This window comes from Pipra filicauda, unplaced genomic scaffold (genome assembly GCF_003945595.2).
Source record: "Pipra filicauda isolate LSUMZ 115617 unplaced genomic scaffold, ASM394559v2 scaffold277_size1012519_pilon, whole genome shotgun sequence".
Lineage (NCBI taxonomy): Eukaryota > Metazoa > Chordata > Aves > Passeriformes > Pipridae > Pipra > Pipra filicauda.
In genome coordinates, this window is record NW_024104395.1 from 442,361 (window position 1) to 458,128 (window position 15,768).

At 43.7% G+C, this 15,768-nt stretch overlaps 1 protein-coding gene across 5 annotated transcripts in view; it reads right to left on the reverse strand.

Annotated features, from left to right (window-relative positions):
• Nucleotides 1-14,051: 14,051 nt before the first annotated feature.
• The window catches only part of FNDC1 (fibronectin type III domain containing 1), a 63,602-nt gene continuing 61,885 nt past the window's right edge, over nt 14,052-15,768 (reverse strand). For all 5 annotated transcript variants that reach the window (XM_039382619.1, XM_039382618.1, XM_039382615.1 and 2 more), the window contains one exon: nt 14,052-15,678. In XM_039382619.1, the coding sequence (XP_039238553.1) occupies nt 15,563-15,678 (116 nt within the window). In that variant the 3' untranslated portion in view covers nt 14,052-15,562. The remainder of the gene's footprint in view (nt 15,679-15,768) is intronic.

Genomic DNA, 15,768 nt, shown 5'->3' on the forward strand with positions numbered 1-15,768 from the left:
CCTGATCAAAGTAATGCCAGCGTCAGTGTCCTGCTGGCTGGCGGTATCGGTCCTCCCAGGCCTCCAGGATGCTCTAGGCAGCTGACCTTGGGCCCATGCATGTGTTTCACCGTGACCATAAGTGCAAAGTATGTGAAGAAAAAATGACAGATCTAAACAGGCAGCTCAGCTTGATGAAGGAATACCCATATTTTCCTTTGGCTCTCACTAACTTCATAAAGCCAGCATTTCACTGCATCTCTGACTTTCTTTATCAGTTTTGAGTCTTGCAGTGACTGGAGCTGGATACAGCTCCATTATAAGCAGGGGCTCTGTACAGTCATGCAGCTTGGCACATGACCCACTTGCGAGGGAGCATGGGAGCCCCACAAGGCAGAGCTTTTGAGGAACCTTCAGGGGTGGTGCAGGTCCATTAACTCCCAGAAAACTCATGGCTAATGTTTTGTGCATTAGTCTTGTGGGTGTAGGAAAATGCTGGCCAGGGAGGAGGTGCCTGACCAGCAAGGTCTTGGTGTATGGCTGGGACCTGGATTTAGCTGTGTGGATCAGATAAACAGCAGTTTCCTCTACTTTCATCCCTTGAAGTTTTAGTAGTTGTCAGTTTAAAAATTAATTGGATTTTGTGGTTCAATGTATTTTACCTATTTTTGTTTTATTTTGTTTCTGCATTCCCCTATTGCCCTCCTCCTCAGGTCAGGCTGAGGCTGAAAGCTATTTACTCTGGTCCAAATTCTACTCTCAGGTCCACCAGGATAAAATCAATGACTAGTTTAAGCATGAGCAAAATCAGGACTGTTCTCTTGCCCTTTCTGTGCAAATGCAGCAGAGAAGGGCCAGCAGATTCCTGGGATGCATGAGCAGGAGCACAACCAGCAGATCATGGGAAATGATTGCTCCTTCTACTCAGCACTCAATAGACCATATGCACAATAATGTGTCAATTTTTTGTCCCAGTACTATGAACACACCAATAAACTGGAGAAATTTCAGCGGAGGGCCACCAGTATAGTCAGGGCTAAAGCACTTGCCTTGTGAGGAGAGGCTGAGGGCACTGGGTCTGCTCAGCCTGCAGAAGAGAGTTTCAGTGAGACCTGAGAGCAGCCCATTGTCCCTGTGGGGAGGCACCCTCCATCAGGGATGAAGCCAAGCTCTTCACAGTGGTGTGGACTGGGAGGATAAGAGGCAATAGACATAAGCTGAAAAAAAAGAGGTTCAGTTTGGATAAAGGAGAAGCTCTTTTATCCTGAGGAGAGTCTGGGAGACAAACAGGATGCCCAGAGATGCTGTCCAAAGCAGGCTGAGCAGGGAGTGCATTCCACCAGTGGACCAGCAAGCCAACATATGCTGAAAGACGGGCATATTGCTAAAGGCTTGGACACAGGTGGGGTCCTTCACTCCACTCTGTACACTGAAGCAATGCCTATCTCAGGTCCAGCAGCCTTTATTAGCACTGCTTTTGTTATTACTATTGTTTGAGGGGTTGTTCTGAATTAGGCTTGACAGCTAATTAATTATCATAAAAACCCAGCTGCTTCCACTGTTCCTCTAATGATCTGCGTAAATAAGCAAGCACTATCCAGCTCTGTGTCTATACCAGTATCATGTCTGTGCAACTTCACTTAAGCTTCAACGGAAGGGGAAAATAAGGACCCATGAGCCATTTGCATTTGATCATGTGTCCGCAGTTGACATATGGCACATACATACAACACATAGATGAGTGGTTTTGCTTCTCCTTTTGCAGAGATTTTTCATCTGACACTTTCATGATACTTAACTGCTCTCTCCCATGGGAGCAAAGTTTCCTCACACAGACCTGAGCGAAGAGTAGCACAAGCTCTGGGCCAGCAAATATTTACAGCATAAGTAGAAGGTTGGTGTTGCCTTTGTTAAATAATAGTTTATTTCCCTATTAACTTAATGTAATTACATAGCAGAAAATACTTTATAGACTTAGCTCTCAAAATTAGCCTGGTCCATAGGATGCTGGGAAGCAGGGATAGGATTGATCACTAGGGGAGCAACTACAGCAGAGTCTTCTGGTTTAATTTGTGAAGCAGGATGTGGGTGATCAGGTTGGCCAGGGAACAGCTATTACCTGTGACATCATTCTTATGATCCCCAGCCATCTGACTCCCCTCCATGCCCATGCTATTACATTACTGGACATCATTAAGGGACCTGGCCTGCCAGAGTGCTTGGGCTTATTTGACTCTCAGCAAGGAACATGTTCCTCACCCCTACTCTGAAGAAAACATCAAAAGTGTTCATATAGCTCAGCATTTCCTCATCAGAAGCTGCTGAATTCAGACCATGTCTTTGGTGTAGTGAGACTTTAAACAGAGATGGGTATGTTGGGGCTCTCTTGGTGGTTGCTGCACTCCAAAAAGTTCTAACGGGTTTGTTATAGCACCTCACAGTGCCAAACAGGGTATTGAACGTGGATCTGCCTTTCAATGGCATTCTAGTTTCAGCATTGTATTTATAAAGTGGAAAATGAACTACAGTTGTAGAAACTGCTTACTACAGTGAACCTATCTGTTACTTCCAGGAGGCAAGGAAGTCCTGGACCTGGAATAGGATGTCTCAATCACAAAGGAAAGTGATCTGGCTCAAAATGCACAGGGTTAGAGATGTCCCATACCACTCTGTTGTACTGGCAGCACAGAGCAGACACAAACTCACCCTGGCCAGGCATGGTCTGGATGTAACATGTAGGTACCCACCTCAGAATGTTCTGGCTCTGCTAGGGCTTTGCACTTTCCACTCTCGGCCCATTTTCCTACTTCATATATTTGAGAGGACTGTTTAAAACATGGGTAAGGGATCAGTGTTCTGGCAGTGGCATTAGCAGGAGCTGTATATTTTGGAATGCCTTTTCAGCACAGGCTAAACAGTGAAACCACTGAAACCTCAAACCAAGCTTATGACTCTTCTTTTCTTGAGGGATTTTTGTTCCTGTCCCCAGTATCCTGGAAATGGCAAGGCTTAGGAATGTAACATTTTTTTTTCAGTTTCAGATATTAAGAACCTTTGCAGTGTTCCTTACAAAAAATATTCTGACACTTCACTGCTTTGAAGGCTTTATTGGTGGAGGAGAAAGAGTAAATATTGGCATACGAATAATGTGTGGATTACAAAAAGAATAAATATAAATTGGGTTAAGTATTTTTTCTTATCTCCAGCTCACTGCACTTTCCAGTTCAACCGAAATTTTAGCCGGCTCAGATGTTTCCTCAGAGACCCATAAAAGCTCTACAGCCTAAAGAAAGCCCCACAAAATAACTAAAACCTCCCAGTGTGAAGTTCTGCCTCCCTCCCACTCAGCAATTAACTCTTCTTCCTCCCACTTACATAGAAGTCGGCTTCCCACACAATGGATGCCAAGTTTTCTGCTATATTTTTTTCACATCAACCTCAAGAGAAGGTCAAGAGATTTGTAACCATCCTGTCCTTGGACTGTCCTGGGTTCTTCTCATCTCCAGATCTCTCCTGGGACAGCTGCAGTCTGCTATGGGCCTCTATCAATTTTATTGGCCATCAAAGGACTCTCAAATCTCCTTGATTTCAACCATTTCTCCTATGGAAACGTCCTACCCATACTTTATGTCTTCATCTCTCTTACCTCTATGCTACTAACTTACTTAGAAAGAAACACTTTGGATACTGAAAGCCAAGTTCTGGTGAAGGTCTTGGCACTTGGCGACTCTTTTACTTTGTGCCAGGCACATAGAGAGGTTACAGTAACACAGAGCCCATCGCTCTCAGGTGACTCCCACATCCCCCTGTGACACAACCCCAGCATTGTCCTAGCTCACATCCCTCCTTCTTTGTTGATGGCAGACCTGCAAAAGGTCTCTTTTAACACCCACATTCAGCTTTTTAATTTGTTTTTTGCCCCTTTTATTTTCTGGAGGATGAGAAATCACTTCTCTACCCTCATTTCCTTTTCCTGCAGCTCTAGATTATAGTTACGTACTGTCTGAGTATGTTTGCTCAGAAACTCTGGAATCACGGTGCAGTTTGTTTTAAAGACCATTTGTAAGAGGGAAATATCAAATGTTGGTAAGTGTACCAATATTTATTATATGGAGTTCCCCCTGTAGCTAGTTCATATGAAGTATTCATTGTACAACATTGCAAAAAGCATGTGACTGACTGACTGTTTACAGAAACAGTAAAGTCTGTTCTGTAGCAGGCTCCCAGCCCCTCAACAGCTGGCTAGCTTCTGCTAGTTTCATAGGGACAAACTGGATAAGCAAATACATGTGTCTGAATGAGGCCTATTTAAGCTCCATAGAAAAGCTGAAAGTTCTGCAAGACAAGACTAAGCAAGCAAGACATGCTTAGATGCGGATGCACAATTCCCTGAGATGCTTTCTGGAATTCAAGAGGAAGTTAAGCTATCCATGTCAACACAGTCAACAACTGGACCATCTGTGAGTACTCTCACAGAGAATTTAAGAGATTAAGATCCCCATTTCCTACCTAAGTGCAAGAACTGCAATTCATCTGAGGTTTAACTGTCTTTGTCAAGCCACTTCTGCATGTTCTGGCATTTATTATATCCCATCAGATCTACTCAGATCTTGAAGGAGAACCACTTTCCAGTTCAACATCATAAAACACAAAACAACATTACAGTAGACAAACAAACATTTCTCATAAAATAGGGAAACACAGCAACAATTTGCATGTAGAGAAAGCCACATTTGCTGTGCAACTAGAACAGACACCTAAAATCACTCAGGAATGGGGGAAATGGCAAACAGGCCCTTATGTGGCACTGTACACTCTTTCTAAAATATTAATTTCTCTATAGTCACTTCCAGTCTTAAAGTAATGAGCCTCTTAGGTGAAGCACAACAGAGACATCTCTGCTGACCCACCATGTGAATTCGTGGTCACAGCTGCTCTGCCCTCCTGCGTGAGGGCAGAAACTGCAATGTGAGCCCAATCATAAGCATTTAGTTTATTGCATCTGTAAACAGTTAGTTGTCCAGTTCTATATACCAACTGAAATTCAACATCACTATATGTTTTTCTGCAGAGGCTGAAAACTGAAGCAAAACCATAACTTGTCCCTAATCCAGTGCAGAGGCAACTACTGTTCATTAATCCCTTTTTTTAATAAGAAATCTGTTTTCAGAAGGCAGATATTGTATTTTCAAGAAGTGGTTTTCTACTGCAATCTAAGGAAGGAGGTGGGGATTAATCAGCTTATTTGAAGCTTCCAGCTCCAGACTGTTTCCTTGCAGCTGTTGGCAGCTGGCTAACCCACACTCTGGGTACCCAAATGATGGAGGAACTTGCATTTCCAGCTTTTGAGACACTGAAAAAGGACTACAGACCCATGTGTGTGAAATATGTGGATTCTGTACCAAAGTGCCTTTTTGTAGAGTTTTTTTATGCTCAGTGACAAACAAAAGTTAGTGGAAAAGATGCAAGATTGAAAATAAGACCCCATACTGAGGGGCTTTTCCTATAACTGGGCTTCCTAAACAATAAACAAGTATTCCTGGAGCAGTGGAACTTGGAGAAACCCATGGCCAGATTTTTACCCATGCCGAGAGATCCACAAGATATCTGAGTCCAGTCCTGTGAAGCATCAGGAGTTGGTGGGGATTCCAAAAGGTCCCTTTCATACTTCTGTAATCGCATAAAACAATATTAAGACAGGGATAATATTTATCAGGGGATATTCTCGTAGAGGAAAACCCTCAGCAACGGGTCCATTGACAATTGCAATCTTCTTTTCTGTTATTCTTTGGCAGGGTGAGATTCAAAAGGACCAAAGCAGCATTCATTTGCTGTACTGCTATTGAATGAAATGCTAGGTGTTGAACCTAAGACCACCTCAGGTTTAGTTGCATGCAAGGGAAAAACAAGGGAGACATGGCAAAGTCAGCAAAACCCCAGAGGGCAACTCACTATCATGCAGGTTCTTGCCTTTTTTTTCTGTTTGGAAAACAAATGAGTTATGTTTCATGTGGCTGGCAGCAGCTAAGAGACTAGAAAAGTGAATGCATATCGTGCAAAGGCACGCTCTCCCTCCATAATAATGGAGTCAACAAATAGAGCTTTGAATGGAGAAAGACAAGTTAGGCAATGTCACTTGTTTTACACAACAGCTATAAAAATCTCAACATTCTATATGCTGCAGAAATTAACTCACACCACGATATTTTTACCTCCCAACTGACACATTACATGATTATTTCAAGAAAATGTTTTTCACAAGCCTGAAGGTCTTCTTTGGAGCTGTGACCCCTCAGATGAACAGAATGTTTGTAAAAATGAAAAGCTGCATGACAAGAATGGGAAACTGCAGTTGGGCACCAAGATGACAGGACACTCGTCAGCATGGAGAAACTAGACACCTGTCTTCAGCATCTTGCTTTTGCTCATGAGAGAGCAAAGATCCACGAACTACGCATGTTTCCATTGGCAAACTGTGGTTGAACCCTTTTTGCAAAGGAGGCCAAGGTCTGGGAATCCCAGAAGTCTGAAGGATCACAAGAAGTGCATCACATTTTGAACACAAGCTGTTTGGAGTAACTGGCAGTACCAAGGGACATTCGGCCTCTTCAGAGTGCCACGTAAGGTGGACCAGTGAAAGATTTCCAAATATTTTCAGAATTTTCCAAGTTCTTGCAAATTATATGCAGGTTTCACATGCACTAAGTCAGTTTTCCACTGTTGATATTTAGTGCATCTTTCCCTTGTCAAAGGAGGATGTTTTTCCTCCTGCTGCTGAGATTCTAAAGCAGGTCCAATAGCCTTGCAGTGTGCAGAAGTGTGGTGCAGTAGAGCTTTAGCATGACAGGAAGCCCTCACTCTGTCCTGGGAGAAAAACTCAGTCTCGATCAAAATGTATAAGCATCGGAACTCTTCCAATACCTACTAAATCCACTTGTTAGAAGCATTAGCATATTGCTAAAACTCACTAATAATTTGCTATATGTTTTTCATCTGTTATATCCTTCAGTGCCATACATTTTTCTCCTCAGATGCAACTCAAACAATCCTTATAAAGCTTTTTGTCTCTATATCTTATATGATGGCTCTTAAAAGCAATTCTGTTTTCAGTACAGGTTTCTCAAATGTGACGTAATATACTGATTGATGTATACAATATTATAAAAATGTGACGTGATATATCGATTGATGTACACAATATTATAATGTACTCCATAATATACACAAGAATTCACTAATTAATAATTCACTGTATGAATAAATGGAATTTCAGCTACTCTAAGCAACATGTTTTTTTCTTGTTTCTGGACCTTTGAGCTTTTAAAGAAAAACAGCCCAAGCAGATTTCTCAGCACACGATTCCAGAATAATTTTCAAAAGAAAATTTCAAAAGGAAGAAACCAAAGCAGAGTTTTCTTTGTAACAAAGGATCTCAAAGCATATTTCTAGTAGGGGAGCTGAAAATCCAGAAAAATATTATAACCTTAAAGTGTAAAATAAGAGCTACAGCAGCAGCAAAGGTAACAGGAAATGGCCAGTCAGCTCTGACCTAACCTAAAACATTCCTGTGCAAAAAGCCAGCAGTAAATCTGGGAATCACCAGCCTTCCCATCAGAGGAAGATTCCCATCACCTCGAAAGTCATGCCATGTTTGTCAGCAAGACCAGTTTTGAGCCTTTGCAGACTGAGGACTAGCAGAGTACCTGGCAGAAGAGCAAATGGGCTGCAGCACGATCGTGGCCACTCTGTGCAGGAGCCCAGGGCAATGCAGTACAGTGGACGAGCCTATCAGTGTGCGGTTTTGCAAGGTAAACATTCAGAGCCGGACAGTACCCAAAAATGAACAGTAGAGGTAATAATAGCAGTACTTGAAATTAATGGATGAGTCCTCATTCTGGTTAGTTACTTCTCTGTTTTGTTTAGGTTCTACTGGCTAAAGCTGGTGTGGACAATATTATTCATTTTGTAGGTCTTGTTTTTTCTCACATTCAAGGAAAGGAAATGATAACATACTCACAGCTTGGAACTGTTTTCTCTTGTTTATTCACTGCTTATTAGCAGTATAAACTAAACAGAACCTCAGCTGACTTCTATTTACATTCTCTGCTGTTTCAGTAGAGAACATAGTGTATCTGCTCTGGGCAGCCTCTCCTCTGTATGCTCTTGCCTTTAGGCAGTTTTATCTATATGGGTCACCATGTCACACAGGTTTGGCCTCTAACCCTGCCCTTCCCTGAGGGATAGGACTCCCAGCACCTGCCCAAGGACGTCGGCGGGATGAGGGGTGCAGATCTGCAGATGGCCTTTGCCTTTCTCAAGGCTGTTCCAACCAAAAGGCAGGGCAGCTAAAACACTCTGAGGAGCCATTTCAAGCTCCTTCCCTCTTCTCCACAGTTGATCTTTGAACACTGATATTACAATGCTGGCCAAAATGATCGTCAATCCAGTGTGATGGCACATGTAGTCTGGGAGAAGGAGGTGACTCACTAGTGACTGAGTCCCACTCATGAGCTTGCCACAAGCAAGAGCTGCCATGCCAGAATTCCTGCTCAGTAGGGACACACATGGGCAGCACAAGAAGGGCTCACATAGGAGAAGTTTTGCAGCCAGGCAGGACAGGGACCAGCATGAAAACAGAGATGCTGGTCAGCTGGAGGATGATGCTACTGACCAGAGAGAAGGGGGAAATGCTGCTATTGGGTTTTTGTGAGGGACTTAAAGTTGTGGCATTAACATCTGCTATGTTTATGCAGGAGAGAAATGCGTGTGCAAGGCAGGTTAAACATCTGTTTGAAGACACTGAGTGGGACAATACAGATCATGCACATGGGTGCCAGGGAGGAACACCAACCTCTGAGTGATACACTGTGAAATATTTTTGGATATACCTTAGATCGTACTTTCAAGACATAGCCAGTGCTTCACTCAGCTCCAAGAAAAAATATCCAATTACCAAAGGAAGAAGGTCAATGAAAGGGAAAAACAGAGCTTAATGGTGGAGAATCAACAAAAGCTCATGGGTATTTTATTAGCAGTTTAAATAAACACAGCCCACATTTTTAATGAAGAGGATCTGCAGCTCACATAGCAAAGACTGTCAGAAGGATGAAGTGCGGAAAGCAATAGGGCAGGCAGAAACACTATTGCTATTACATTTGAGTTTGAAAGCCTCCTGGAAATAGTCTGTAATGCTTTTACTCCTATTGCAAGATAAACTGGTTCTTGTTGCCCACAGTACTCTAGGGGAAATCACAATTTTAGGAGAAGTATCTCCCGTGAAAGCCCAGCAGGAGCACATTGTGTATTCGCATCTGTTTCTAATTATAACCTTTCAAAGCTTTAGACAGAACAGCTTGCAAGTTTTGCCTTGTGAGGGACGGACTTCTTAGAGATTCTCTCTAAGACCTGAAATTGGATTTTGCTGCTCCTGAACCAAACCTGTGCTCTCATTAAAAGAATTTTCACACAGTGTGTGTGAAGTGATGAGTGCACATAGAATAGAATCACAGTATCATAGAATATACTGAGTTGGAAGGGACCCATCAGGATTGAGTCCAAGTCCTGGTCCTATGCAGGACAGCCCAAGAATCACACCATGTGCCTGAGAGTGTTGTCCAAATGCTTCTTGAACTCAGGCTTGGTGCTGTGACCACTTCCCTGGGGAGCCTGTTCCAGTTCTCAATCACCCTCCAGGTGAAAAACTTCTTCCATATATTTAACCTAAATCTCCACTCCTGCCACTCATCCCCTGCAGCAGAGACCTGCTACAAGACCTGGCCAAACAGCACCTCCTGCCATCTAGAGGCTTTCTGCATAACCATGAGGGAGGGTACCACCCACATTCACATGTGACCTGATCCTCAGGCTCAGCTGAGAGCTTCCACAACTCCCATCTGGAAAGCACGTGCAGAACTACTCACAATGAGAAACCAAGGTCAGAAATTCTTCATGGGAGTCTAGGAGACTACATGTCTTCCCTTCTCTTGCCTTCAGAGCCTCCCTCACTTCCTCGCAAATGATCACGTTTTATTTGGGAGCCAGCTTGCAACTTCCATTTAGAAAAGAAAAAGGTTTTTTTTTTTTTTTTTTTATAATTGAAGATGTTTCTTTCCAAAAAGGTGATCCTCCCCCTTTATTCAGTATTCCACACCTGGAGTCCACTGTGTTCAGTTCTGCGCTCTCCAGTACAAGAGATATGGACATAATGGAGAGAGTCTAATGAAATGCCATGAAGGCAATGAAGGAACAGGAGCACTTCTGGCATGATGAAAGGCTGAGAGACCTGAGACTTTTCAGACTGGAGGAGAGAACACTCAATGGAATCATACCCCTGATGCAGGGAGTAATAAATATGGAGCCAAGCTCTTCTCAGTGGTGTCCAGTGACAGACAGAAGTCAGTGGGCACAAACTTAAATACAGAAAAACCCATTTAAACCAAAGAAAAATATTCTTTTATTGTGGGATGATGGTTAAACATTGACCCAGGTTGCCGAGAGAAACTGTGGAGTTTCCATCATCAGAGATTTTTAAAATGCAAGAGGACAAGGTCTTGCTGTAGCTGACCCTGCTTTCAGCAGAAGCAATCCGACTAGATGATCCTCAGTGGTCCCTTCCCGCCTCAGTCATTCTGTGAGTCTATGACCATTTTTGTCCAATAAATAAATCCACTGTGGAAAATGCTGGAGATTGCACTTTGTTTTTGTAAAATTTTGGTTCTGTTTTTGTCTGGCTGCATAACGCAGTAGTTGGTATCATTCATAGACTTGTACACTTCTTCAGGTTAGAGGGAACCTTTGGAAGTCAGGACCAAGACACTTCTCAAAGCAAGGCCAACATCAAAGCTAAATCAGGTTACTCATGGCCCTCTCCAGGCCAGTTATGAGCACTCTCAGGGATGGAGTTTTCCCTGCCTCTCTAGGCAGTCCCTGTACTTGATCAGCTTGATGCTATAAACATTTTCGTAATACTTCCTTGGAATTACTCGTGTTGCAGTAATTGTGTCCATTGCCCTTCAACCTTTCACTGTGTGTATCTCTCAGAAAAGTGTGGGTTCATCTTTACGATCCCATTAGGCCACTGAAGATATCAACTAGATCCATCACTGCCAGCCAAGCCTTCCTTCCCCAAGGCTGAACAAACCCAGTGCTTGTCCTTTCCTTGTATGTCCTGTGCACCAGTACCTTAACCATTGTGGTCACCCTCTTGTTGATCCACTCGTTTGCCTTGTACAGGAGGGCAGGTGGTACTCCATGTATAGGCTCACCTGTGCTAAAGAGAGAAGTGCCTCACTGAGCCCACTGACTGTGTCATTGCTAATGCAGCTTGGCCTGTCGGTGAGCTTCATTGTCACAAGTATGTGCTTCCTTGGCATGTGCCATGTGGAGGTTCCCCAGCTCTTTTTCTGCTGATCAGGTCATGTTTGGAGTTGGGTGACACTGGCACTGAGGAGTTATGGCAACTGCTGGCACCTGAGGACCTGGTCCCTGTGAATTTTCTTGACACTGTGATTATTGCACTCAGCTACAATCCTGATGGTGTTCTCCTTCAGGTGCTACTTCTCACTAGGGTCATATTTTTCACTGACTGTTGTGCTGCAGTTGGCAGAGTCCTGCGGGAGTGCTTCCTGCTTTATGAGACACACAAGCATGACAAGAAAAGGAGCAGCAGTACAAGATATGGCTTTGTTTTCAAATGTTACCAGCTGAGGGCCCTCAGGCAGGCTGGCAGGGCTCCATGGGTGGGACTTTTTCAACATTCATGGATGCCAGTTTTGCCTTAGGAAGCAGAGCTGGGCTGCTGCAGCATTGACCTTATTCCCTTCTGCATTTACCTTATTCTCTTCTGCCAGAGGAAGACAGCTCTTCACATGAATAACATCTATCTGCCTGGTGAGAAAATAGGACATGGGTTTTGTGGAGAGAAAACTGTAGGGAGGAACCACAAGCATCATTTCACATTGTTCAGAGGGTTGGGTTACCTCCCACGAAGGCCTTCTATTATCTTTCCAAGTGACACCCAGTGCCTCCTTCATCACCAAAGAGCTCTTCTGTTCACATGCCGGGTCCACATGCTGGGCTTTGGCTGCCCCCAAGAACCCTTGGCATCTGTCACATGTTGGCAATTGTTCCTGATGCCTTTGAGGCAGAAATCCCAATTCTCACAAAAATATGGTACAGTGATCAGAGATTAGCATCTGGAGTTGACCAGGGCCAGACAATGCTTTGAGCAGCTTCTTTGCTTGTCTTTTCCTCCCCACCCCTTCCTCCGTTGTGTTTTTCTCCTTTTTTTTTTAAACACTGTACAATTCCCCACCAGGCAGGGCCCTGGCATCCCTCCACCCTTGAGAGACTTGGATCAGAGGCAATGCAGGCCAAGCTGTATGAATTTTCTCTCTGTGGGGATCCTCCCTCTCCTCCATCCTGTTCCCTCAAGAATCATTTCGACAAGAAGGCAGGGGTAGTACAACACCCCTCAGAGCCTCTGAAGGGACATGGTATTCTCTAAGCTGGCGCCAAGAGGTTGAAGACCAGATGTAGATGTGGCTTTGCCAGTAAGAGGGGCATGGGAGGAGAGCTGACAGAGGAAAAGACCCATCCCTCTCCCATTAGCACCATCTGGAGCTGTACAACATTCCCTGATACACAGGGCAGTCACAAAGCTGTACAGCTATTTCAATTGAGATGAGATTTACCTCCAAGCGGGTGTGCTGCTTCTCCTATGGTGGCAGAGCAGGACCAGTGTGTCATGGGGACAGCAGGGAAGTAGGGAAGGAAAGGGGAGGGCAGCTCACAGCTCAGGACACTGACAGGGCCTTGGAGAGAGGATCTGGATGGGACATGTCCTTCCTGACCCATACGGTCTTTAGACACCTCTGTAATCCCACCACCTCTTAGGTGAACATTGACCAAGACAAGTACCATCTCTTCAAGAAACTAGCTAGTATCACAATAATATGTTTACCCTACACATGGGGAAAAGGATGCAAATGTGTCAATCAGATCACCTCATACTGCACGGAGGATTTACCTAGACCTCAAAGTGAAGGGAACAGACTGCATACCATTGCACTTCATGTGTTTCCCTGCTGTGCCCCACTGCTGACTCTGCCCCGGCTGGTTTAGTCCCATAGAAGATTTACACCGGAAGGGAAGAGTGCCCTTCCATCCCTGCCCCAGCACCCTCCAGTTCCTCCCCTCCATGAGGCTGCAGAAAAAACAACGATCTCAGCTCTTCACCCATAATGACATACCTGAATGGGACTGTCCCACCCCAAGAGTATTTCCAGAAGGGAATGAAGGAGCCGTGTCTTTGCAGATGAACGAAACAAAATCTACTTGCGGTCTCTGAAGGTGAAATGCAGCTCTTCTGCAAAGCTGCTCTCTGGACAGTCACCCCAGCCTGTATTGCTGCAAGGACCAACATGTGGGACTTTTCACTTTCCTTTGCTGAACTGCATCAGTTTCCTGACATCTCATTTCTCAAGCGCATAAAAGTCACTCTGATTAGCAGCTCTGCCCTCTGCCCTCTAGCACATAAACCACTCCCCAGCCTCAGTTTAGTATCAGCAGCAAGCTTGCTGATGGTGCACTCCACCTATTCACTCCATCCTATTGTCCAGGTCATTAGACTGTACTGGATCCAGCACTGGGGGCCCCGGCAGTGGCACTTGCAACCAGCGGTCATTTGGACTTTGCACTTTGAGCCTCAAAACGCAGCCAATTTCATATCCACCCTAAAGTCTAACTATCCAAGCCATACTCCACCAATTTTGCTACAGACAGTGGGAGACCATGCCAAGCACCTTACACAAGTCAAAGTCTATGACATTCACTGTTCTCCCCTCTGCACAGAGGCACTCATCTCAACAAAGAATATGATCAGGCAGGTCAGGCATGATTTTCCATTGGTAACTCCATGATAACTGCTAACCATCTTCAAAACGGAACAACACGTTCACATACTTCCAGTCCCTTAGAAAAAGTTGACACTTACTCCTCTCCCAAGGAGGACTTTTCAAAAGCTAACAATTTGTCACTTTGTCAGATTACATGACACAGATGACCAGAAAGGATGAAACAGAAGTGGAACCATGTATCATAGGTTTATTAGGGAAAAAAGTTATACTTCAAGACCATATATTTTGCACTGTACTGAAGAAAAAGTATGTGAGAATAATTAAAATGTTAAAACCCAAATCACCATAAAAAAGAGAATGCTCTTTTAATCACTTTAGTACCTTTTTTGTCCCCATACAATTTAAAATAACTACAGGAAGAAACTCAAAAGCTGTTAGAACTACACTACATCTAAGCTGGAACAAGAGTGAGAGATGAACCAGAGAATGGATCAGTCCCCCAGGTATACCTTTTATTCATGTCAGCTTTTGCTTTATGGTTTGGTTGGAAGAAATTTCAGTAGTATTGCAAAGGAAGTGTATCCCAATTGTCCTTAGGCTGGACCATAGTCAAATGAGCTTCCTGCTAGTTGACTCCTGTGTTGGTGACTTGGGCTTCTTTTTGGAGGGCAAATAAGTTAAAAGCAGTTTCTAATTTGCAACTTACTCATCCTATGCCTCTGCACAGTAACGTGAAAGATACTGACAAGGAATAAATAACATACAAAATAAGATGAGAATGGATTGAAGAAAAGTTGCACTACAACTTTTAAACAGCAAAGGATAGAAAGTTTAACTGATGCTGATAAACTGCTGTGTATGTGTTTTTGCTGGACTAACAGTGCCACTCTAACATGGATAGAGGGGTAGATTCCCATTGAATGTCCAGTCCAAAGGCTGCCAAGGAAGTGAGACACACGTCTTTGATCAGTAATTCAAATGTTACATCAACAGTACTCACAAGAAGAATATAGCTCTTTCCTTGGTTAATATATTGTGCATAGCAATATCTCAAAGAATTAACAGCACCTTTTACATAAAAATTCCAAACATATTTATCTAGTGAACAAGAAAATCTCAGCATCTCTAAACAGTACTTTTGCAGATGTACAGTACTGTATTTATATAGATATAGATACACATATATCTCACAGTGAATTTACACTGTGAATGACCTGGTGATTAGTCCAGCAGTGGGTGAACCCACAGGGTAAGTCTTCAGGAGAATAAATTGCCTTTGGTGGGTGGCCAGTTACATGGCATGATTGCATAGGGGAGACCCGCTGGGAGGAAAGGACAGTTTAGCATCCCATTAAGCAAGCACAGCATGCTTAGGTCGTTCCCGTAAGATATAAGAAACTTTCAAATTTTCATGGCTAATATAGTTCTGGTTTTCACAGGCTGCACATATTGCAAACTTCTCTCTGTGCCTTAAAGACACAGAAGGAAGGTAGGACACCAAACTTATATCCTATCCCTGCTTCCAAGTAGAAGTCAAGCAGCACCACAGATACAGGCTGGTAAAGGATGTTCATGTTTGGCTTCACGAGGGTTTCTTGAGCAGCTGGTTTTCACTGGTTTGCCTCATTTACCTTTCTTTTTTTTTTCTTTTCCAAATCAGTTGCTCACAGTCCTCTGGTAGAAATAATTTGAAAAGCATGGTCTGCCTAGGACAGGAAAACAGACTGCTACCATTTTCCTGGGATGGGCACACCACACTCATACCAGCCCACATAGTAGTAGGGTGTTGTGTATCCAATGCGTCCAAACGATACAGGTTCCTGGCGGTACTGGCGGTAGTACCCTGTCAGGAGAAAAACACCAATTTGTATTCCACAACAAAGACACAGTAATTTAACAAGAGTAACAGATGCAGTGAGAGTCAATCTCACAA